Source organism: Rhinopithecus roxellana, chromosome 15 (genome assembly GCF_007565055.1).
Source record: "Rhinopithecus roxellana isolate Shanxi Qingling chromosome 15, ASM756505v1, whole genome shotgun sequence".
Lineage (NCBI taxonomy): Eukaryota > Metazoa > Chordata > Mammalia > Primates > Cercopithecidae > Rhinopithecus > Rhinopithecus roxellana.
Window position 1 is genome coordinate 12,401,860 of NC_044563.1, and position 25,084 is coordinate 12,426,943.

The 25,084-nt window shown below is 45.8% G+C and overlaps 1 protein-coding gene and 1 pseudogene across 2 annotated transcripts in view; one reads left to right on the forward strand and one right to left on the reverse strand.

Moving 5' to 3' along the window:
- Positions 1 to 25,084, forward strand: part of SPDYC (speedy/RINGO cell cycle regulator family member C) — a 37,886-nt gene that overhangs the window by 1,033 nt on the left and 11,769 nt on the right. For both annotated transcript variants that reach the window (XM_030918164.1, XM_030918167.1), the window contains exon 2: positions 6,307 to 6,474. In XM_030918164.1, coding sequence (XP_030774024.1) covers positions 6,439 to 6,474 — 36 coding nt within the window. In that variant the 5' untranslated portion in view covers positions 6,307 to 6,438. The remainder of the gene's footprint in view (positions 1 to 6,306; positions 6,475 to 25,084) is intronic.
- LOC104662821 lies at positions 11,255 to 11,554 on the reverse strand (annotated as a pseudogene).

The following is a 25,084-nucleotide window of genomic DNA, read 5'->3' on the forward strand; positions in this document are numbered from 1 at the left end:
ATTGAAATTCAGAGGCTTATCAAAACCTGCCCTAGGATTGGCGCCAGGTCTGTCAGCCTCTAAATCTCTGTGCTGTTGGTCTCAGCCATCTTCCCTGTCACCTGTTGACCTGACAGCTTCGGCTTATAACCAGTCAGAGTTGGCTTCCCCCTAAGGCCACGTATTACTTTTTTTTCCCCCTTTTCTTTTCATTTATTTATTTATTTTTGCTACAGGGTCTTGCTCTGTCGCCCAGGCTGGAGTGCATTGGCGCCCTCAGGGCTCATTGCAGCCTCGACCTCCCGGGCTCAAGCGATCCTCCCACCTCAGTCCCCCAAAGTGTTGGGATTACAGGCGTGAGCCACAACACCCTGCCTATCTGTAACTTTCTAGTGACTGCATCCAATGGCTGGCTTTCAACCCTTGCTTGACTCAACCTCTCTCCCCTTCTTGAAAGTCTCCTCCCTAAGCTTCTGTGATCCACATGTCTCTGCTCCTCTTTTCTCTCTGGCTATGCATATGTCCTCTCCTCTTTACCTGATGTCCTTCTTTTTACTTTTCCTGCATGATTTCCTCTGCTCCATTCCACCCCCTGACCCAGGTGCTGATGATTTCCATGTCTGGTCTCCAGCTGGGATCTATCCTGCTTTTAAAACAGTTCAGTGTCCCTAGACACTGTCCGCACCCCAGCTCCAGAAACGGGCATCATGCTCACTATCTGTCCCCCACATCCAAACTGGTAATTAAGTCATTTATTCAGTTAGTCTACAAATATGGATCAAGTGTCTCCTGTGCTAGGGACTTAGGATGTCACTTAACAAAATAAAGATCTCTGCCTTTATGGAGCTTATCCTAGTAGATGTGACAGCAAACCATAGACATAAGTGAAAAATCTAATGTGCTGGAAGATGATCAGTGCTATAGGAAAAAAGTAGAACAGAATAAAGGGGATCAGGATGTGGTGGGGTACTTGAAGCTGGTTGCAGTATCAGCGAGGATAATCGGGTAAGCTTCCTTGAGAAGGTGACATTTGAGCAGACTTAAAGGAAGTGAGGTTATGAGCCAAGTGGATGTCTGGGTAAAGAGTTACAGCTCAATAAAGGTGGAGCGGTGCTACTTTGTTGGAGGAGATGAGTGTGGCTATAGTGGAACTAGTGAAGGGTATGTAGGAGGAGAGAGGCCAGGGCAAGATTGCATTGGCCATCACAGGGACGTTGGCTTTTCCTGAGTGAAGTGAGAAGTCATTGGAGGGTGCTGAGCAGAGGTGTGACATGCTCTGACTTAGGTGTAATAAAGTCACTCCAGGCCAGGTGTGGTGGCTCACACCTGTAATCCCAGCACTTTGGGAGGCCAAGGCAAGCAGATCATGAGGTCAGGAGATCAAGACCATCCTGGCTAACACAGTAAAACCCCATCTCTACTAAAAAATACAAAAATTGGCCGGGCGTAGTGGCAGGCACCTGTAGTCCCAGCTACTCAGGAGGCTGAGGCAGGAGAATGGGGTGAACCCAGGAGACGGAGCTTGCAGTGAGCCGAGATCATGCCACTGCACTCCAGCCTGGACAACAGAGCGAGACTCAATCTCAAAAATAATAATAATAATAATAAAATAAATTAAGTCACTCCAGCTCCTGTGTTGGAATAATCTGTAGTGGGGAGGAAGGCAAACGTGGGAGCAGGGAAACCAGTTAGGAAACTCTAGTGGTACATTAGGCAAGAGAGGACATCTTGTTGGTTCTACCTCTTGAGTGTCTCTAGAATTCAATTCTTTCCTTGCCATTTTCACTGCCACTGTCCTAATCCAGACCATCATCATCTCATGCCTGGGAAAATGCAACAGTCCCCTTTCCTATGCATTCCTCCTCATCCGTTATCCGTACAACGGCCAGAGAGATCTCCTCACACCTGAGCTCACGCCTTGCCTTCCCTCCCACACTCTGCCCTTCAGGCATAATGCCCAATTTGTGGGGCCTCAGGTGTACCATCCCTACCATGCCCCAGGCAGGCCCGTCACCTTTTGCATGTTTCTTTCCTTCTCCCAGGAACGTCTTTCTCCTCAAATATCACAAAAAGCATTGCCTACCTCAGGCTGGGTGGAGTGCATGCCATCATGGCTGGCTAATTAAAAAAACAATTTTTTTTGTAGCAACAGGGTCTTGCTGTCAGGCCCAGGCTGCTTTTGAACTCCTGGACTCAAGTGATCCTCCCAACTTAGCCTCCCAAAGTATTCGTATTACAGGCGTGAGCCACTACGCCTCGACAAAAAAGCAGTTGTACTTCTAAGTACTAACAATAAGCAATCAGAAATTGAAAATTTCAAAATACTAATTACATAACTTCAAAAAATCAAATGTTTGGCCAGGCACGGGAGGCTGAGGCGGGCAGATCACTTGAGGTCAGGAATTCGAGACCAGCCTGGCCAACGTGGTGAAACCCTGTCTCTACTAAAAATACAAAAACTAGCTGGGTGTGACCAGGTGCAGTGGCTTATGCTTGTAATCCCAGCACTTTGGGAGGCTGAGGCGGGCGGATCATGAGGTCAAGAGATCAAGACTATCCTGGCTAACACGGTGAAACCCCATCTCTAATAAAAACACAAAAAATTAGCCGGGCGTGGTGGCGGGCGCCTGTAGTCCCAGCTACTTGGGAGACTGAAGCAGGAGAATGGCATGAACACGGGAGGCAGAGCTGGCAGTGAGCCAAGACTGCGCCACTGCACTCTAGCTTGGGCAACAGAACGAGACTCTGTCTCAAAAAAAAAAAAAAAAAACTAGCCGGGCGTGGTGGCATGTGCCTGTAATCCCAGCTACTCAGGAGGCTGAGGCAGAAGAATCGCTTGAAACCTGAAGACAGAGGTTGCAGTGAGCTGCGATTGCGCCACTGCACTCCAGCCTGGGTGAAAGAATGAAACTCCGTCTCAAAAAAAAAAAAAAAAAAAGTTTAATAATAAAATATAATCAAGGATGTGCAAGACCTGTACACTGAAAAGTATAAAACATTGCTGAAAGTAAAGATCCAATAAATGGAGAGATATACTATATTCGTGGATCAGAGCACTCCATATTCCTATGATGTCACTTTCCCCCAAACTGATTTATAGAGTAAATGCCATTCCAATCAAAGTCTCAGTAGGCATTTTTTAAAAATTGATGCTGATTCTAAAATACGTGAAAATTCAAAAGACCTATAATATCCAAGACAACCTTGCAAAGTATAAACAGAGTTGGAGAACTTATACTACCTGATTTTACAACTTACGATAGGCCGGGCGTGGTGGCTTATGCCTGTAATCCCAGCACTTTGGGAGGCTGATGTGGGTGGATCGCCTGAGGTCAGGAGTTTGAGACCAGCCTGGCCAACATGGTAAAACCCTGTCTCTACTAAAAATACAAAAATTAGCTGGGCGTATTGGTGCGTGCCTGTAATGCCAGCTACACTCCTGTAATCCCAGCTACTCAGGAGGGTGAGGCAGGAGAATCACTTGAACCTGGGGGCAGAGGTTGCAGTGAGCCAAGATCGCACCATTGCACTCCAACCTGGGTGACAAAATGAGACTCTGTCTCAAAAAAAAAAGACTACTCTAAAGCTACAGTGATTAAGAAGTGTGGTTTTTGGTGTAAAGATAGACTTGCAGATTAGTGAAACAGAATGCATTCCAGAAATAGAATAACATTTATATTTATAGCAGGACAAGCTGCAGACAAAACCCCTCAGAAGGCCGGGCGCGGTGGCTCAAGCCTGTAATCCTAGCACTTTGGGAGGCCGAGACGGGCGGATCACGAGGTCAGGAGATCGAGACCATCCTGGCTAACACGGTGAAACCCCGTCTCTACTAAAAATACAAAAACTAGCCAGGCGAGGTGGCAGGCGCCTGTAGTCCCAACTACTTGGGAGGCTGAGGCAGGAGAATGGCGTAGACCCAGGAGGCAGAGCTTGCAGTGAGCTGAGATCCGGCCACTGCACTCCAGCCTGGGCGACAGAGCGAGACTCCGCCTCAAAAAAAAAACAAAAACAAAAACCTCTCAGACACCGAGCTAGTGAAGGGAGTGGCTTTAATCAGCTGGGAGCATCGGCAGGCTAGTGTCTTAAAATCCGAGCTGGTCAGGTGCTCAACTTCTGTCCTTTATAAGGACTCACAACTCTACGGGGGTCTGCGTGAGAGGGTCATGATTGATTGAGCAAGCCAGGGGGTACGTGACAGGGGCTGCGAGCACACCGGTGGTCAGAGTGAAACAGAACAAATGGGAGGTTTCACAATGTCCTTCCATACAATGTCTGGAATCTATAGATAACAACAGTTGCTAGGTCAGGAGTCGAATTTTAACTAACAGGCTTAGGTCAGGCAGGCCCAGGCCTGGTTTCAGGTCTGGTTCCTAGGTGCCGGGCTACCTGCCTTTAGTTTCACTTCTCTTTCCTTTTCTGAGTATAAAACAATATGAGAGGGTCTCTCTCTTCCCTCATACTGATTTTCTTTTTTTTTTTGAGACGGAGTATCACCCTTTCGCCCAGACTGCAGTGCAGTGGCGCCATCTCCACTCACTGCAAGCTCCGCCTCCTGGGTTCTCAACATTCTCCTGCCTCAGCCTCCTGAGTAGCTGGGACTACAGGCGCCCCCTACCATGCCTGGCTAATTTTTTGTATTTTTGGTAGAGACAGGGTTTCACCAAAGTAGCCACGATGGTCTCGATCTCCTGACTTTGTGATCTGCCTGCCTAGGCCTCCCAAAGTGCTGGGATTACGGACGTGAGCCACTGCGCCCCGCAGTATATTGATTTTCAATATAGGTACCAGGGCAATTCAGTGGTGAAAAATGATTTTTCTTTTTCTTTTTTCTTGAGACAGAGTCTTGCTGTGTCACCCAGGCTGGAGTGCAGTGGTGTGATTTTGGCTCACTGAAAGCATTTCTCCTGCCTCAGCCTCCTGAGTAGCTGGGATTACAGGCGTGCGTCACCACACCTGGCTAATTTTTGTATTTTTAGTAGAAACGGGGTTTCACCATGTTTGTCAGGCTGGTCTTGAACTCCTGACCTCAGGTGATTCACCTGCCTCGGTCTCCCAAAGTGCTGGGATTATAGGCGTGACCCACCTGCCTGGCCAAAAGATGATTTTTCAACAGAAGTGCTGAAATAATTGGATATCCATATGAAAACAAACCTCATTCCCTACCTTGCATCGTATACAACACTTAACTTGAAATGCACCATAGGTCTAAATGTAAAACCTAAAACTATAATATCTCTAGAAGAAAACAAAAAAAATCTTAGTGATGTTGAGTTAGGCAAAAAAATCTTAAATAGGATACAAATAGCATAAACTATCAAAGAAACAAATTGATAAATTGGATTTAATCCTAACTAAACACTTTAGCTGTTCAAATGACAGTTAAAGGGAGAAAAATTGGGAGAAAATATTTGCAAAGCATATATCTGACAAAGGACTCATATTGCGAATATATATTCTTCTAACTTTATAATAAATAAATGAAAAGCTAATACAAAATGGACCAACATTTTGAGCAGACATTTAATCAAAGAAGATATTCAGATGAGAATAAGCCCATAAAAATGTGCTCAACACCATCAATTATTAGATAAATTCATTGAAAGCAATGCAATACTATTACTACTAGAATAGTTAAATTAAAAAGATGTCATACAAAGTGGTGATAATGATGTGGAACACCTAGAACTCTCTTAGATTGCTGGTGGGAATACAAAATAGTATAGCCATGTTGAAAAAGGTTTGGTAATTTCTTACAAAGTTAAATATACATTTACTATGTGACCCAGCAATTCCATTCTTAAGTTACCCAAGATAAATGCAAATACATGTTCATACAACTAGTGACAGAGAGCATCTCGAGTAGTTGCCAGGGACAGGGGCTGGGGGAGGGGACAGATTGCTCTATGGCACAAGCAAACTTTTTGGATAGTGGAAACATTCTATATGTCATGATAGTAGTGGCAATTACCTGACTTATACACGTTTGGTAAAGCACACCAAGTTGTGTAAGTGGCTAATCTTATTGTGTGTTAAAACTGGCAAATCTTATTGTATTAACATATAATTATACCTCAGTTAAGCTGATATAAAAGTTGTTGAAAGCAAACTTACATTTTGACCTAGATTTTCCCCTTTCAGGAATCTATCTTGTTGAAGAGCTTGTACATGACCCCAAAAATTTTAAGTCCAAGGATGATTGCCACAGCATTGTTTGAAATAGTAAAACAAGACAATAGAACCATATACCCATTAGGGAGAGAATGGTTAGGTCTATCTTTTAAATTTTTATTTATTTGTTTGTTTGTTTGTTGTATTTTTTTGTAGAGACAGTCTCACTCTGTTGCCCAGACTGGTCTTGAACTGCTGACCTCAAGTGATCCTTCTGCCTCAACTTCCCAAAATGCTGGGATTCACATGTGAGCCACCATACCTGGCTGAATTGTACAGTTTAAAATAATGAATTGTGATATGTTAATTACATCAATAAAAAAGGTAAGGAAATAACAAAGACAAAATACAAATTAAGAAAATAGAGGACAGGGCCAGGCGCGGTGGCTCAAGCCTGTAATCCCAGCACTTTGGGAGGCCGAGACGGGCAGATCACAAGGTCAGGAGATCGAGACCATCCTGGCTAATACGGTGAAACCCCGTCTCTACTAAAGAATACAAAAAACTAGCCGGGCGAGGTGGGGGCGCCTGTAGTCCCAGCTACTTGGGAGGCTGAGGCAGGAGAATGGCGTGAACCCGGGAGGCGGAGCTTGCAGTGAGCTGAGATCCAGCCACTGCACTCCAGCCTGGGCGACAGAGCCAGACTCCCTCTCACAAAAAAAAAAAAAAAAAGACAAATCTCTCAGTCAAGAAAATAAGGTTTGCACAAGCAAACAACATAATGAATGAAAACAGCAATTAACAGACACAGCAGAAATTTAAAAATAATGAGCATGCAGTAGGTGCAATTTTATGGTAATAAATTTGAAAATTTAGGAGAAATAGACAATTTCCTAGAAAATAAAAGCTGCACTAAAACTGACCTAAGACACAACAGAAAACATGAATTGATAAGTATTTTTAAATTTAATTTAATTTTATTTTTGAGATGGAGTCTTGCTCTGTCGCCCAGGCTGGAGTGCAGTGGTGCAATCTCAGCTCACTGTAACCTCCACCTCCTGGGTTCAAGTGATTCCCCTGCCTTGACCTCCCCAGTAGTTGGGATTACAGGCACCTGCCACCACACCTGGCTAATTTTTTGTATTTTTAGTATAGACAGGGTTTCATCATGTTGGCCAGGCTGGTCTTGAACTCCTGACCTCAGGTGATCCATCCGCGGCAGCCTCCCAAAGTGCTGAGATTACAGGCGTGAGTCACCACACCTGGCCAATAAGTATTTTTAGATTGATAAGTATTTTTAAGTATTAAAAATATTTTAGGCCGGGCGCGGTGGCTCAAGCCTGTAATCCCAGCACTTTGGGAGGCCGAGACGGGGGATCACGAGGTCAGGAGATCGAGACCATCCTGGCTAACACAGTGAAACCCCGTCTCTACTAAAAATACAAAAAACTAGCCCGGCGAGGTGGCGGCGCCTGTAGTCCCAGCTGCTTGGGAGGCTGAGGCAGGAGAATGGCATGAACCCGGGAGGCGGAGCTTGCAGTGAGCTGAGATCCGGCCACTGCACTCCAGCCTGGGTGACAGAGCGAGACTCCGTCTCAAAAATATATATATATATTTTAAGTATAGGCCGGGTGTGGTAGCTCACATGTGCCTGGTGAGAGCATGCTACTGAAGAGTAGAGGGGGATGCCTGGGAGGGAATCCCAGGATGCCTGGGAGGGGTTATCCCTTGATAAATTAAATAAAGAGGGCCTTAGCCTGAGGCTGCTTCCATGCTTTCAGTTCCTACCTAACACATTGCAGTCTAACTTAGTATGTAAACAAACTGAAACCTAACATGGGAGTATTAACAAGCAAGAAAGTTTCAGCCAATTACAAGCAGTCAGGTTTCAGCTAATCATAGGCAGCCAACTCATCACACCATGTCCAAATTAGGCAGGTGCCCAAATGTAGCCAATCAGGTGATTTCTCGATTTTACTTCTGGGTTTATCCTATAAAATCTCACTGCTCACACTGCTGAGTAGTGCTCTCTGAATGTCCTCTGGTTCTGAGGGCTGCCTGGTTCATGAATGATTCTTTGCTCAAATAAACTGTGCTAAATTTAATTTTTCTAAAGTCTTTTATTTTTTTCTTCCTTCTTTTTTTTTTTTTTTTTTTTTTTTTTTGAGATGGAGTTTCGCTCTTTTTGCCCAGGCTGGAGTGCAATGGTGCAATCTCAGCTCACTGCAACCTCCACCTCCTGGGTTCAGGCAATTCTCCTGCCTCAGTCTCCCAAGTAGCTGGGACTTCAGGCGCCCACCACCACGCCTGGCTAATTTTTTGTATTCTTAGTAGAGACAGGGTTTCACCATGTTGGCCAGGATGGTCTCGATCTCCTGACCTCATGATCCGCCCGCCTCGGCCTCCCAAAGTGCTGGGATTACAGATGTGAGCCGCCACGCCCGGCCTTTTTTTTTTTTTTTTTTTTTGAGACAGTGTCTTGATCTATCACCCAGGCTGGTGGAGTGCAATGGCATGATCAGGGCTCACTGCAGCCTCAAACTCCTGGGCTCAAGTGATCTTCCCAGCTCAGCCCTGCAGAGTAACTGGGACTACAGGCATACACCACCGTGCCTGGCTAATTTTTGTATTTTTTGTATATATGGGGTTTTGCCATGTTACCCTGGCTGGTCTCAAACTCCTTGGCTCACACAATCTACCTGCCTTGGCCTTCCAAAGTGTTGAGATTACAATCATGAGCTGCTGTGTTCGGCTTAAAGTTTTTCAAGATTTTTGACAACAACATCTGGATTCTCACATTCTCCCTCCATGAAAGAGAAAATGAGGAACTATTCTCCCTCTTCCATGGTGGAACACTCCAGGTACTACCCTGGAAGGCCAGACCCTCCAACATTCCCTGAATGCACAACGCCAAGAAGTGTGCATTGAATGTGGGACTGACCACACATGAGGTCAGTTTGTCTGTCTGTTGGTCTGTCTAGACTGCCTTTGGACTTCCCTTGGCCTCTGATCTCATTCCTTCAATTAGCAAACATTTACTGAGGGCCTACTATGTTCAGGCCCCAGGCCAGGTTTTGAGGACACTGTGGAGAACAAAATACCTTCCCTGACTTCATGGAGCTTTCAGTCTCATGGTGGAGAGATCCCCAAGCTAATTGCAGGGTATTTGACTCTCTGCTGAATGAATGCATTAGTGGAAGAATGAATGAGTAAAAGCTACATTGTCCGAATTCCTGTCCTGTCAGAATTAATGTTGACATTCTTTTTTTTTTTTTTTTTAGATGCTCACTTACTTTAACAACAGTACATATACCATGTTATCACCATGAAATGTAAATTCAGGTTAGACAAGAGAATTTCACAAATGTAATAACATTCTATAGTTTATAAAAGTTTGGGTATACTGTCTGGCCAAACCAGCTTTCTCATAAGTCATTAATCAATTCCATTATAGGTAATTTGTTTAGTTTAATGTCTATAATTCTGAGGGAAAAAATAAGCAATGCACACATTTAAAAAGTGTTCATGGCCGGGCGCGGTGGCTCACGCCTGTAATCCCAGCACTTTGGGAGGCCGAGACGGGCGGATCACGAGGTCAGGAGATCGAGACCATCCTGACTAACATGGTGAAACCCTGTCTCTACTAAAAATACAAACATTAGCTGGGCGCGGTGGCGGGTGCCTGTAGTCCCAGCTACACGGGAGGCTGAGGCAGGAGAATGGCGTGAACCCAGGAGGCGGAGCTTGCAGTGAGTGGAGATCGCGCCACCGCACTCCAGCCTGGGCGACGGAGTGAGACTCCGTCTCAAAAAAAAAAAAAAAAAAAGTGTTCATTGGGCCGGGCACAGTGGCTCATGCTTGTAATCCCAGCAATTCGGGAGGCTGAGGTTGGCGGATCACGAGGTCAAGATTGAGACCATCCTGGCCAATATGGTGAAACCCCGTCTTTACTAAAAATATAAAAATTAGCCAGGCATGGTGGTGTGCACCTGTAGTCCCAGGTCTCAGGAGCCTGAAACAGGCGAATCGCTCAAACCCGGGAGGTGGAGGTTGCAGTGAGCCAAGATCACGCCACTACACTCCAGCCTGGCGACAGAGCATGACTCCGTCTCAAAAAAAAAAGTGTTCATTTACCTTTGCATGAGTGCTTAAATATGTATTTCTATCTCAAGATGACATTTAAAAATTATTCAGATATAACAGCAGCAAAAATATAATTCTGCAATTACAAAATAACTGAACTAGAATCCATAAGTTATTCTCATGTTTACAATTGTGATTCTTTAATAAATACCACTACTACGCAGCTCTATTGTAGGCTTTCTAGATTTGATTTAAACACACACACATAGATACTGTCAGTTGTGGGAAGCTTTACAAGTTATATTCCATGCACTTTTTGGATGGAGTTCTAAAAGAGCCAGCCAGTCCACAAGACGGGCAGAAAAAAGTTAACTGGGGCAAATAGAACTCTTTTTTTTTTTTTTTTTTTTTTTTTTTTTTTGAGACAGAGTCTTGCTCTGTCCCCCAGGCTGGAGTGCAGTGGCCGGATCTCAGCTCACTGCAAGCTCCGCCTCCCGGGTTTAAGCCATTCTCCTGCCTCAGCCTCCCGAGTAGCTGGGGCTACAGGCGCCCACCACCTCGCCCGGCTAGTTTTTTGTATTTTTTAGTAGAGACGAGGTTTCACCATGTTAGCCAGGAGGGCTGACCTCGTGATCCGCCCGTCTCGGCCTCCCAAAGTGCTGGGATTACAGGCTTGAGCCACCGCGCCCGGCCGCAAATGGAACTCTTATATGACATCCAAAACGTGAGATCCTGCAGCAAACTGGGAGGACTTCAGGGTCAGCCTGCTATCTCCTTTAGAACTAAGTTCATCTTCACAATTGAAGAAGATGGACATTTCAACACAATCTAGTGCATTTAGGTGACATGTTTCTTTTATGCTAACTTGATTTCCTTGAATGACCTAGTTAGTAAACTAGTCACTAGTAATTTGGTCACCAGGCAAATCAAGCCTGCAAGAAAGGAAGCCAATATTCAAGATGCTGTGTTACCATCTAAACCCACTCAAATAGTTTATTTTCCACAATAACACATACCTTCAATAATGAGACGTCTAACTAAAGCAAGCTCCTCCAACAAGACCAAGACAGCATCTCTTCTTCTAAGGCTTAGGTTTTGCCCAGAATTCCCAACACACGGAACAGCCCTTACCAACAGTCGTTGCTCCTACAACAAAGCCTTGGGCGGCCACACACATGTGGATCAGATGAAGGGACATTTGAGTGTTTCCCCTGCTCTTCAATGTGTGTAATCCATATGTAACAAGTGCTGCACAACCTGCTATTCCAACGGGTACGAATAGTGCCTCTTTAGCTTTTCGAATAAGTTTGGATCCCTGATCTTCATCATATGAAGAAAGGGAAACATCTGTGTCTGTTGACATAGCAACTGCTTGAGGAATCTCCTTAGAGCAGAAAACCTCTCACACCTGATGTCAACATTCTTTTAGTTAACATTTAACGTGTTTTAAGTGCCAAGTATGTGACAGATTTAGACCAAGCGTTTTTACAGGGCATGCAACGTAACACCCTGTCCTTCCCTGCCCAAGTTTAGTACCATCTGAAAAACAAACACATAGGATAGAGATAAAAATGTAACTTCTGTAACCAATAGAGTTGTTGAGAAAATGCCATTTGAAGTCCCCGTACCCGTCCCAGAGTTGCACAGACTTACCCACTCTGCTCCCAAAGGTTTCTCCTCCTTTTGATGTAGGGTAGGCAAGCCCCCAAATTGGGGCTTAGCCTGGGAGGGTTCTTAGCTTTGTCCAGGAAAGAATTCCACTGTGAGCCAGTGCTGTTAGCCACTTTTATTGAAGTGGCAGTGCACAGCAGCAGCAGATGTACTGCTCCTTGCAGACCAGGGCTACCCTGAGTAGCAGCTCAGAGGCAGTTCTGCAGTCATATTTATAGCCACTTTTAATTATATGCAAATTAGAGAGCAGATTATACAGAAATTTCTAGAAATAGGGTGGTAAATTCTGAGTCATTTGGTCATTAACACAGAAAGGGGCAGTAACTTCCAGGTGTTGCCATGGCAATGGTAAACTGACATGGCACACTGGTGGGTGTGTCTTATGGAAAGCTGCCTCCACCCCCATCCCTGTTTCAGCAAGTCCTCAATTTGGTCTGGTGTCCCAGCCCCACCTCCAGAATCGAGACCTGCCTCCTATCTCACTTTGGGTCCCATACCTAGTTGCTTCTAACAACTTCACCAAGAAAAGTCTCTTCTCTACTTCTTGGGAGGAGTCATGCCTGTAATCCCAGCTATTTGGGAGGCTGAGGCAGGAGAATCACTTGAACCCAGGAGGCAGAGGTTGCGGTGAGCCGAGATCGCACCACAGCACTCCAGCCTGGGAGACAAGAGTGAAACTGAGTCTAAAACAAACAAACAAACAAAAAAAACCAGAAGGAATATCTGGAACTCGTGTTTATTTATTTATTTTATTTTTATTTTTATTTTTATTTATTTATTTTTTTACCGTTCCAGCCTCTGTGGGCCAGGCAGCCAGCTGGGAGGAGGCTGGGACAGATGCTCAGTGACCAGCGTGGGCTTGCTAATCTGACAAGGGCCTTTCTAAGGGGACATTTGGATTTCTGCATGATCTGCTTCCAGCCTGCCTCCCTAACCCTGCCAAATCCTCATCATGCACTTTGTTTGTTTGTTTGTTTGTTTATTTATTTATTTTTGAGATGGAGTCTCACTCTTGTTGACCAGGCTAGAGTGCAATGGCATGATCTCAACTCACTGCAACTTCTGCCTCCCGAGTATAAGCAATTCTCCTGCCTCAGCCTCCTGAGTAGCTGGGATTACAGGCACCTGCCACCATGCTCAGTTAATTTTTGTATTTTTAGTAGAGATGGGATTTCATATGTTGACCAGGCTGGTCTCGAACTCCTGACCTAAGGTGATCCACCCGCCTCAGCCTCCCAAAGTGCTGGGACTACAGGCGTGAGCCACTATGCCCAGCCCTCATCATGCACTTTGGTGTTTTTGTTTTTGTTTCTTTTGAGACGGAAGTCTCGCTCTGCCGCCCAGGCTGGAGTGCAGCGGCATGATCTTGACTCACTGCAAGCTCCGCCTCCCCGGTTGATGCCATTCTCCTGCCTCAGCCTCCTGAGTAGCTGGGATTACAGGCGCCCACCACCACGCCCGGCTAATTTTTTTTTTTTTTTTTTTTTTTTTGATACGGAGTCTGGCTCTGTGCCCCAGGCTGGAGTGCAGTGGCACGATCTCGGCTCACTGCAAGCTCCGCCTCCCGGGATCACGCCATTCTCCTGCCTCAGCCTCCTGAGTAGCTGGGACTACAGGCGCCCGCCACTGCGCCCTGCTAATTTTTTTTGTATTTTTAGTAGAGACGAGGTTTCACCGTGGTCTCGATCTTCTGACCTTGTGATCCGCCCGCCTCGGCCTCCCAAAGTGCTGGGATTACAGGCGTGAGCCACTGCGCCCAGCCAAATTTTTTGTGTTTTTAGTAGAGATGGGGTTTCGCCATGTTAGCCGGGATGGTCTCGATCTCCTGACCTCGTGATCCTCCCACCTCGGCCTCCCAAAGTGCTGGGATTGCAGATGTGAGCCACCGCGCCCGGCCTATCATGCACTTTGTATTGTGGTCAAACTTAACTTATCTCATTCCCCCGACTCTGCTTGCCTCTTTGGCCTAGCTATCTTAACTTTTGCTCAAACCTGTATAAAGTAGCATGCTTTTCCCTTTCTTCTTTGTCTGGAAAATTCTTAGTGCACACACACCCTTAGACATTTCCAGCATCAGCCATGAACCTGAGTGAGTCTCTCCCCACCACGTGGTGCCTACAGTATTTGACCCTATGTGAACACAGCCTCTGTGACCCTGTATTGTAATCACTTCTGTGTCTGTGACATCCTTCAGGGCAGGGCTGAGAATAATAAAAATAACTACCACTTACATGCTGCAATAGTTTGAATAATTCACACACCCTTTATGTTGGCCAGTTGCAGTTTGTTTTTGTTTTTGTTTTTTAGACAGAGTCTGGCTCTGTCACCCAGACTGGAGTGCAGTGCCGCGATCTTGGTTCACTGCAAGCTCTGCCTCCCGGGTTCACACCATTCTCCTTCCTCAGCCTCCCGAGTAGCTGGGACTACAGGCGCCCGCCACCACGCCCGGCTAATTTTTTGTATTTTTAGTAGAGACAGGGTTTCACCGTGTTAGCCAGGATAGTCTCGATCTCCTGACCTCGTGATCCGCCTGTCTCAGCCTCCCAAAGTGCTGGGATTACAGGCATGAACCACCACACCCAGCCATGCCAGTTACAGTTTTAACCTTTATGTCAATCCTGAGTCAGGTACTATATCGGTTTCATGGATGAAGAAACTGAGGCTCAGGGAGATTAAGTAACTTGCCTGAGGTTTGCCCAACTAATAGGGAAAGACAAAGTCAAGATTTAAGCCCAGGTTGGGTGCGGTGCCTCACGCCTGTAATCCCAGCACTTTGAGAGGGCAAGGGGGTGGATCACCTGAGGTCAGGAGTTCGAGACCAGCCTGGGCAACATGGTGAAATCCCATCTCTACTAAAAATACAAAAATTAGCCAGGCATGGGGAGTGGGTGCCAGTAGTCCCAGCTACTCAGGAGGCTGAGGCAGGAGAATTGCTTGAACCCAGGAAGCGGAGGTTGCAGTGAGTCAAGATTGTACTACTGTACTCCAACCTGGGTGACAGAGCAAGATTCCTTCTCAAAAAAAAAAAAAAAGAGTTAAGCTCAGACAGCGTGGCCTCATAGCCCTTCTCTCAACCCCCATGCTTTGTAACAGGTCTATTTTCTCATCCCAATGGCAGCTAGACATTTTATTAATAAGAAACAGATATTCTTGAGGTTACAGAAAGGAATAAAAATAAGAAAAGAAAACAGATGTTCAGAGAGGCTAAGAAAGTCAGCCAGAGTCACCCTGCTAGAGTGTGGCCGGGCAGCACTCTGTCTACTTCCCTGACACTGTGCTGCACCTCCAGTGAGGGCCTGTGGTGACTTCTTCCTACTATCGAAGCAGTGTCTCGGGGCTGTTGTTTCCAACATTTTCTGTGCAAAGCCACGGAACAGCCACCTCGGGCCCCTTGGCAGGCTGCTACCCTAGGCAGTTGTCTCGAGTCTGGGTGTCCTCGGAGGGCAGAGCAGGGACAGGAAGTTGATGTCTGTCATCCCTCTGCCGGGGCACGGCCAGCCGGGCAGTGAGGCCACATTAGGACTCAACTCAGGCTGGCCTGAGCATCTGAGAAAGGGACGTAGGATAGAGGGGCAGGGGGGGACTGATCCGCGGGCAGCATGGATCATCCAAGACTAGTACAAGGAAAGGGGCTAGGGCACCAAGGTGCAGGTTGGGCAATCAGCTGGCACCTGGGCAATCAGCACAGTTACCTGTTATGTGCCAGGTGCAGAGCTGGGTGCTGGGATTCCAGGGTGAGCAAAAAGACACCTGCCCTCATGAGACTTTTGCCCAGTGCAGGAGATTCAGGGCACACACCTTTTCTCCTACTGCTCACACTTGCTCCTCCTGCCTCCTCATCTTTCCTTCCAGCTAGAATGGGTAGGGTTTCCTCTTCTCATTCATTCACTCAATTATTCACCCAAGTATTTATCCAGTGTCCATCTTGAACCAGGTCTTGTTCTAAGTGTTGTAAATATATTAGCAAATGAAATAGAAAAAAGTCCCTTCCCTTATGAAACTTACAGAATATTAAAGACAAAAAATAAACCAGGAAGCACATAGAAAAGTGATGACTTTGAGAAATCAAGAAGGGAGGGGAGGCGAGCAGGCGAGGAGGACCCAGAAGCTTTGAAAGGAAGAGAGCCGGGCACGGTGGCTCAAGCCTGTAATCCCAGCACTTTGGGAGGCCGAGGCGGGCGGATCACGAGGTCAGGAGATCGAGACCATCCTGGCTAACATGGTGAAACCCCGTCTCTACTAAAAAAAATACAAAAAACTAGCTGGGTGAGGTGGCGGGTGCCTGTAGTCCCAGCTACTCGGGAGGCTGAGGCAGGAGAATGGCATAAACCCGGGAGGTGGAGCTTGCAGTGAGCTGAGATCCGGCCACTGCACTCCAGCCTGGGCAACAGAGCGAGACTCCGTCTCAAAAAAAAAAAAAAAAAGAAAGGAAGAGAGAGGTTGGGCGTGGTGGCTCACGCCTATAATTCTAGCACTTTGGGAGGCTGAGGCAGGAGGATCACTTGATCCCAGGAGTTTGAGACCAGCCTGGCCAACATAGTGAGACCCTGTCTATATAAAAAATAAAAATAAAAAAGAAAGGAAGAGAAAGATGGCTGTTCCATTCTAGTAGTAGGAGAGGAGGCAGAGAAAGTGTTTACAGGTGCAGATTCAGGTAAGATGGAGGAGAAGAAAAAGGGAAAGGGGCTGAGCACAGTGGCTCACACCTGTAATCCCAGCATTTTGCGAGGCCAAGTGGGGTAGAATGCTTGAGCCCAGGAGTTCAAGACCAGCTGGGGCAACATGGCAAAACCCTGTATCTACAAAAAATTAGCTGGGCTTGGTGGCACGCCCCTGTGGTCCAAGTTATTCAGGAGGCTGAGGTGGGAGGATGGCTTGAGCCCAGGAGGCAGAGGTTGCAGTGAGCAGAGATCGAGCCACTGCACTAAACAGCCTCGGTGACAGTGAAACCCTGTCTCAAAGCAAAAAAAGAAAAATGGAAAAAGGCATGTTGGAGCTTTGCAGAGAGAGGAGAGGATGTGATTAGTTACCTCAGAAAGTGGAATTGTGATTCTGAATGACATTTTTGTAAGAAAAAAGTGGAAACGTGAAGTTTCTAGACATCTGCAGTGCGACTGCCAGGAAACATGAATGACCAAGGAGTTTTGTAGCTGAATTGAAAGTGAAGCGATCCTCTGGCTATCTGATTTCCTCTTCTTCCAGTACAGACACTAAGTAGGTGGATGGATGTTCCAACCAGGCCTTGAGTCTCCCAGGTGAGGTGATTTTAGGAATGTCCATGCATTCTAGATGCCCGCCCCTTCCTTCCTTCCCTCCTTCCTTCCTTCCTTCTTTCCTTCCTTCCTTCCTTCCTTCCTGCCTGCCTGCCTGCCTTTCTCTCTCTTTCTTTTCTTTTCTTTTCTTTTCTTTGACAGAGTCTCGCTCTGTCACCCAGGCTGGAGTGCAGTGGCGCGATCTTGGCTCACTGCAACCTCTGCCTCCCGGATTCTAGTGATTCTCCTGCCTCAGCCTCCTGAGTAGCTAGGATTACAGGTGTGTGCCACCACACCTGGCTAATTTTTGTATTTTTAGTAGAGATGGGGTTTCACCATGTTGGTCAGGCTGGTCTTAAACTCCTGACCCTGTGATCCACCCGCCTTGGCCTCCCAAAGTGTTGGGATTACAGATGTGAGCCACTGCGCCTGGCCGGATACTCCTCTTTTCGAGACATGGAGGCTCGCTCCCCTCCCCCAAATGTAAACTGGACTTAGTGACTCACTTCTAAAGAATAGAATCAATGAAAGTGGTGGTGAGAGACCTAGGAGAGTTGGCACGAACACACTTTGGCTTCTTGTCTGCATTGTCTCTTGGATCTCTTGCTCTGGGGGAAGCCAGCTGTCATGAGACACTCAGCAGCCCTGTGGACAGGTTCACATGGTGAGGAACTAAGGCCTCCCAGCCAACAGCCGTGTAAGAGAGCTGCTTGGGAAAGCAATCCTGCAGCCCCACACAAACCCTCAGAAGACAGTAGCCCTGGCCAGCATCTTGACTGCAAACTTCATGAGAGACTGTGAGGCAGAACCTCCAAGTTAATGCTCCCACATTCCTCATCTACAGAAACTGTGAGATAATAAATTGTTTTTTTTTTTTTTCTCATTTAAACCACAAAGTGTAGGGTAATTTTTGTTTATTTAGTGCAAAGCTGACACATTCCAGATAAGGCTTCCAAACTCTAGATGCTGTCTCAACAACTGGCCCAAAAGACTTTCTGCACAGCCACTGCCTTTCCTGCTGCTCCTTGCCTCAAGTCCCTTACTACATGGTGTGATACGTACTTGTGTGGTCTAGTTCACTGCACATGGCAAGATGTACTTTTTGCAGTCCTTGAGATTTTTCAGTTTTCTCCCGTAATCTGTTAAGGGCGCAAATCAGATTAATCAATTTTCTCATCTCTAACCTTGCATTTTTAGAATAAATCCAACTTGGGCACAGCGCGTTCTCTTCCTATATATTACCAGATTCATTTTGCTAATAATTTGCTTAGGATTTTTCCATCTGTGTTTATGAGTCTGGATCGGATGCAGTGGCTCATGCCTGTAATCCCAGCAGTTTGGGGGGCCAAGGTGGGTGGATCACCTGAGATCTGGAGTTTAAGACCAGCCTGACCAACACAGTGAAACCCCATCTCTACTAAAAATACAAACATTAACTGGATATGGTGGCTCACGCCTGTAATCCCAGCTACTCAGGAAGCTGAGGCAGGAGAATCGCTTGAACATGGGAGGCAGAAGTTGTGAGCTGAGACTGTGCCATTGCACTCCAGCCTGGGCAACAAGAGTGAAACTCTGTCTTGAAAAAAAATAAAAAATAAAAGAAAGAAATTGTGGAAGGAATATCTGGAACTCAGGTTTTTTTTTTTTTTTTTTTTTTTTTTTTCCAACTGTTCCAGCCTCTGTGGTCCAGGCAGCCAGCTGGGAGGAGGGTGAGACAGATGCTCAGTGACCAGCGTGGGCTTGCTAATCTGACAAGGGCCTTTCTAAGGGGACATTTGGATTTCTGCATGATCTGCTTCCAGCCTGCCTCCCTAACCCTGCCAAACCCTCATCATGCACTTTGTTGTTTGGTTTTGGTTTTTGTTTTTTGTGATGGACTCTCACTCTTGTCGACCAGGCTACAGTGAGTCGAGATTGCACTACTGCACTCCAACCTGGGCAACAGAGTGAGACTCCATCTCAAAAAAAAAAGGGCCGGGCACGGTGGCTCACGCCTGTAATCCCAGCACTTTCTTAGGCCAAGGTGGGTAGATCACGAGATCAATAGATCAAGACCATCCTGGCCAACATGGTGAAACCCCGTCTCTACTAAAAATACAAAAATTAGCTGGGCGTGGTGGCGCGCATCTGTGGTCTAAGCTACTCAGGAGGCTGAGGCAGGAGATTCGCTTGAACTCGGGAGGCGGAAGTTGCAGTGAGCCAAGATTGCGCCACTGCACTCCAGCCTGGCGACAGAGCAAGACTCAGTCTCAAAAAAAAAAAAAAAAAAGAGAGAAATACAAAAAATAAAAAAAATTTTTAAATGTCTGAACAGAATCTAGTTTGAGACACTAAGAAGGATAAGACACCAGTTTTAAAATAGTCCCTGTGGGCCGGGCGCGGTGGCTCAAGCCTGTAATCCCAGCACTTTGGGAGGCCGAGACGGGCGGATCACGAGGTCGGGAGATCGAGACCATCCTGGCTAACATGGTGAAACCCCGTCTCTACTAAAAATAGAAAAAACTAGCCAGGCGAGGTGGCGGGCGCCTGTAGTCCCAGCTACTCGGGAGGCTGAGGCAGGAGAATGGTGTAAACCCGGGAGGCAGAGCTTGCAGTGAGCTGAGATCCGGCCACTGCACTCCAGCCTGGGAGACAGAGCGAGACTCCGTCTCAAAAAAAAAAAAAAAAAAAAAAAAAAAAAAAAAAGTCCCTATGAAAGGAACATGAATCATGCTAAAATTGAAGCAAGAACAAACAGGAAATTTATGGTGAAGCATTGGTGGAAGGATGAAGAGATCACTGATGCTTTATGAAAAGTTTATGGAGACAATGCTCCAAAGAAATCAGCAGTTTACAAATAGGCAACTTGTTTTAAGAAGGGATAAGATGATGTTGAAGATGAAGTGTGCAGCAACAGATCACCCGCAACAATTTGTGAGGAAAAAATCTTATTGGTATCCTGATTGAAGAGGACTAAATGATTAACAGCAGAAATGATAGCCAACACTAAGCCACCTTAATTAGTTCAGCTTATACAATTCTGACTGAAAAATTTAAGTGAAGCAAACTTTCCACTCAATGGATGCCAAAACCATTGCATCCAAATCAGTTGCAGACAAGAGCAGAGCTTTCCATGGAAATTTTAAAACAAGCGGGATCAAGATCCTGAAACATCTCTTTGAAGAATTGTAACAGATGAAACATGGCTTTCCCAGTAGGATCCCGAAGGCAAGGCACAATTAAAGCAATGGCTTCCAAGAGGTGGAAGTAGTCCAGTCAACTCAAAAGCAGACCAGTCAAGAGCAAAGGTGATGGCATCAGTTTACCGGGATGCTCAAAACATTCTGCTTGTTGACTTTCTGGGCGGCCAAAGAATGGCAATGTCTGCTTATCATGAGAGTGTTTGGTGTAGCAAAAGCTTTCTCAGAAAAACACCCAGGAAAGCTTCACCAGAGATTCCTCCACCGTGACAATGCTCCTGATCGTTCCTCTCACCAAAGAAGGTCAATTTTGTGAGAGTTTCAACAGGAAATCATTAGGCATCTGCCTCATAGTCCAGATTTGGCTCCTTCTGACTTATTTTTGTTTCTTTCTTTCTTTCTTTTTTTTTTTTTGAGACAGTGTCTCGCTCTGTCACCGAGGCTGGAGTGCAGTGGCGTGATCTCGGCTCACCGCAACCTCTGCCTCCTGGGTTCAAGCAGTTCTCCTGCCTCGGCCTCCTGAGTATCTGGGATTACAGGTGCGCGCCACCACGCCTGGCTAATTTTTGTATTTTTGGTAGAGACGAGGTTTCACTATGTTGGTCAGGCTGGTCTTGAACTCCTAACCTCGTGATCCGCCTGCCTCGGCCTCCCAAAGTGCTGGGACTGCAGGCACGTGCCACCATGCTCGGCTAATTTTTGTATTTTTTGTAGAGATGAGGTTTTGCCATGTTGCCCAGGCTGGTCTCAAATTCCTGGGTTCAAGCGATCTGCCTGCCTCGCCCTCCCAAAACCCTGGGATTAGAGGCCTGAGCCCCTGCACCCAGCCTCTGGTTTCTTCTTCTTCCATGAATTTGTCACTTTTGAAGAGTACCAGCCAATTTATTTTGTGGAACATGCCTCAATTATTTTGTGTTTATGTGATGCTTGTAATATGTCGTCTGAAGTTATTCATTTTCGGCAAGAATCCTAGAGCAGTGAATTGTGCCCTTCTCAGAGCCTCCTAGTACATGCACATGACGTTGACGTGCCTTATGATACTGGTGATACTAACTTTGATCATGTGGTGTCTCCCAGGCTTCTCCACTGTCGATTTACTCTTTTCCCCTTTATTTTAGTCTGTTTCTGCTGCTATAACAAACTACCCAAGATTGGGTCATTTATAAATAATAAAAACTTATTTGTCATAGTTCTGGAGGCTGGAAGTCCCCGATCAAGGTGCTGGCTGGCATGTTTGGTTTCTGGTGAGGGCTGCTCTCTGCCTCTAAGATGGCACCTTGTTGCTGCATCCTCCAAAGGGGACAAACCCTGTGTCCTCACATAGCAGAGGACCAGAAGGGCAAAAAAGCAGCAGAACAATGCATGAAGCCTCTTTTATAAGAGGTTTATCCCATTAGCCGTGCATGGTGGTATGTGCCTGTGGTCCAAACTACTTGGGAGGCTGAGATGGGAGGATCTCTTGAGCCCGGGAGGCGGAGGTTGCAGTGAGCTGATTGTGTGATTGTGTGATATCAGCTCACCACAACCTCCATCTCCCGGGTTCAAGAGATTCTCTTGCCTCAGCCTCCCGAGTGGCTGGGCTTACAGTCATGAGCCACCACACCCGGCTAATTTTTGTATTTTTAGTAGAGATGGGGTTTTGCCATGTTGGCCAGGCTGGTCTCGAACTCCTGACCTCAGGTGATTCACCTGCCTCGGCCTCCTAAAATGCTAGGATTACAGGTGTAAGCCACTGTGCCCAGTCAGTAGGTAACTTCTTGAACATAATCCTTTCCTGAGATCACCAAAACTTCTGCAAATTCATTATTCAGTTTAGTTGCTTTCCACTCAGCCAGTCTCTGCTGTCTGTACATTTCAATGGCATGTTCATCCTCCTCATTAAATTCGTCTACATGATCCTCCAGCTCTTCCAAATTCATATCTTCATATGTTTTCACTCCATAAAACAGTAAGAGTAGGAATGAAAAGTTTCCCAAGTTTACAAAACAAGAGTTTTGTCTGCCTGACGTCACCTGGTTCGGCCTTCAGGCAACCCCCTGGGCTGGGTGTTATCAACAGTCCCCGTATCATCCAAGGAGACACAGAGGACAATATTCTGCACACAGGATCCATCTTCCAGGGTGTTTGCTTTTTGTCTCTGGCCAGGGCTACCGTCTTCTTGTGTGGGGCTTGTGTGGGGCTGGAGAACCCCCTTCCCAGGAGGCTCACTTACACGGTTGTTGGATGTTGGCTGTTGGCTGTTGGAGTAACAGAAGGTAAGAAGAGAGAGAGGAAGGTAGATAAATATTTGGAGAAATACGAAATAAAAATGAGAAAGCATACAAAAAGATACTCAATGTCATATGCCATTAGAGAATTGCAAATTAAAGCAACAGTGAGGTATCACTGCACATCTATCAAAGCAGTTAACATGCAAAATACTGACAACACCAAGAGCTGATGAGGATGTGGAGCAACAGCAACCTTCACTCACTGCTGGTGAAAATGCAAAACTGTACAATCACTTTGCAAGATGCTTTGGCAGTTTGATACGAAGTGAAATAGATTATAACCATGTGATCCAGCCATTGCTAGGTCGTAGATATTTACCCAATTGAGTTGAAAATTTGTAGGTATTTATCTAATTGAGTTGAAAACTTACGTCTACCTCCAAACCCCTGCACAAATATGTATAATAGCTTTTTCACACTCTCCCCAAACAGGAAGCAACCAAAATGTCCTTCAATAGAAGAATGGATAATAAAACTGTGGTATATCCATATAATAGAATATTATTCAGTGGTGAAAATCGTAAGTTATTTTGATGATTCATTTTATGTGTTTATTTGGCTGGGCCACAGTGCCCACATTTGTGGTCAAACATTATTCTGGATGCTTTGGTGATGGCGTTTTTGAATAAGAGTGACATTTAAATTGGTCAACTTTGAGTAAAGCAGATTGCCTTCCATAATGTTAGAGGACCCTGTTCAATCAGTTGAGGTTCTGAATAGAACAAAAGACTGACCTTGGCCGGGCGCGGTGGCTCATGCCTGTAATCCCAGCACTTTGGGAGGCCAAGGCAAGTGGATCACGAGGTCAGGAGATCAAGACCATCCTGGCCAACGTGGTGAAACCCTGTCTCTACTAAAAAAATACAAAAATTAGCTGGGTGTGGTGGCACTTGCCTGTAATCCCAGACACTCCGGATGTTGAGGCAGGAGAATTGCTTGAACCTGGGAGTCGGAGGTTGTAGTGAGCCAAGATCGCACCACTGCACTCCAGCCTAGCAACAGAGCGAAACTCCGTCTCAAAAAAAAAACTGACCTCCTCCAAGCAAGAGACAATTCAGCTAGCAGAGGCCTTTGATTTGAATTGTAACATCATCAGGGTCTTCAGTCTGACAGCCTTCACATTTCCCTATTTTATTTATTTATTTATTTAATTATTTAATTAATTATTTATTTATTTTATTTTGTCTTTCTTGAAAATGAGTCTCATTCTGTCGCCCAGGCTGGAGTGCAGTGGCATGATCTCCATTCACTGCAGCCTCCGCCTCCTGGGTTCAAGAGATTCTCCTGCCTCAGCCTCCCAAGACGCGGGGATTGCAGTCACCCGCCACCACACCCAGCTGATTTTTGTTTTTTTTGTAGAGATGGGATTTCGTCACGTTGGCCAGGCTCAAACGCCTGACCTCAAGTGCCCGCCTCAGCCTCCTAAAATGCTGGAATTACTGGCATGAGCCACCATGCCTGGCCTCCGATTTTAAACATACTACAAAACTACAATAATTAAGACTATGTGCTACTGGCATGATAGACAAATAGATGAATAGAATAGAATAGAATTGAGAGTCCAGAAATACAACTATACATTTCTGGTTAACTGATTTTCTGTAAGGGTGCCAAGACTTTTTAATGGGGAAAGAATAGTAGAACAACTGGATATCGACAGGCAAAAGAATGAAGTTAGCCACCTACCTCACACTATGCAAAAAACACAACCAAACCAATCTCAAAATAGATCATAGGCCTGAAATGTAAGAACTAAAACTATACAACTCTTAGAATAATCTATTTATTTGTTTACTTATTTCCTCTTGTCACTTTTCTGTGAACATATTTATAACGGCTGCTGTGAAGGCATTGTGTGCTAAGTCCAGTATCTGAGCCTGTTCAAAAGCAATGTCTATGGCTGCTTTTTCTTTTCCTGTGGATGGACCAGACTTTCCTTGTTGCTTGCATGTCATAATTTCTGTTGAAAAAATGTACTTTTAGGCCAAGTGCAGTGGCACATGCCTGTAATTCCAGCACTTTGGGAGGCCGAGGCAGGCAGATCACCTGAGGTCAGGAGTTCGAGACCAGCCTGGCCAACATGGTGAAACCCCATCTCTAGTGAAAATACAAAAAAATTAGCCGGGCATGGTGGCACATGCCTGTAATCCCAGCTACTTGGGAGGCTGAGGCAGAAGAATCGCTTGAACCTGGGAGGCGGAGGTTGCAGTGAGCCAAGATGGTGCCATTGCACTCCAGCCTGGGCAACAGAATGAGACCCCCCTCTCAATCAATCAATCAATCAATCAATAAAATTTACTTTTATCCGGTTTCATCCACGTTGCTGAGAATGACAGAATTTTGTTCCTTTTATGGCTGAACAATATTCCACTGTGTGTATATACCACATTTTCTTTACCCATTTATCCATTGATAGGCACTTAGATTGATCCAATATTTTGGCTATTGTGAATAGTACTGCAATAAACATGGGAGTGCATTTAAAAATATATACTTAAATGAACCTAATGTTTTTATTACAATGTACTTTTTTGTTTGT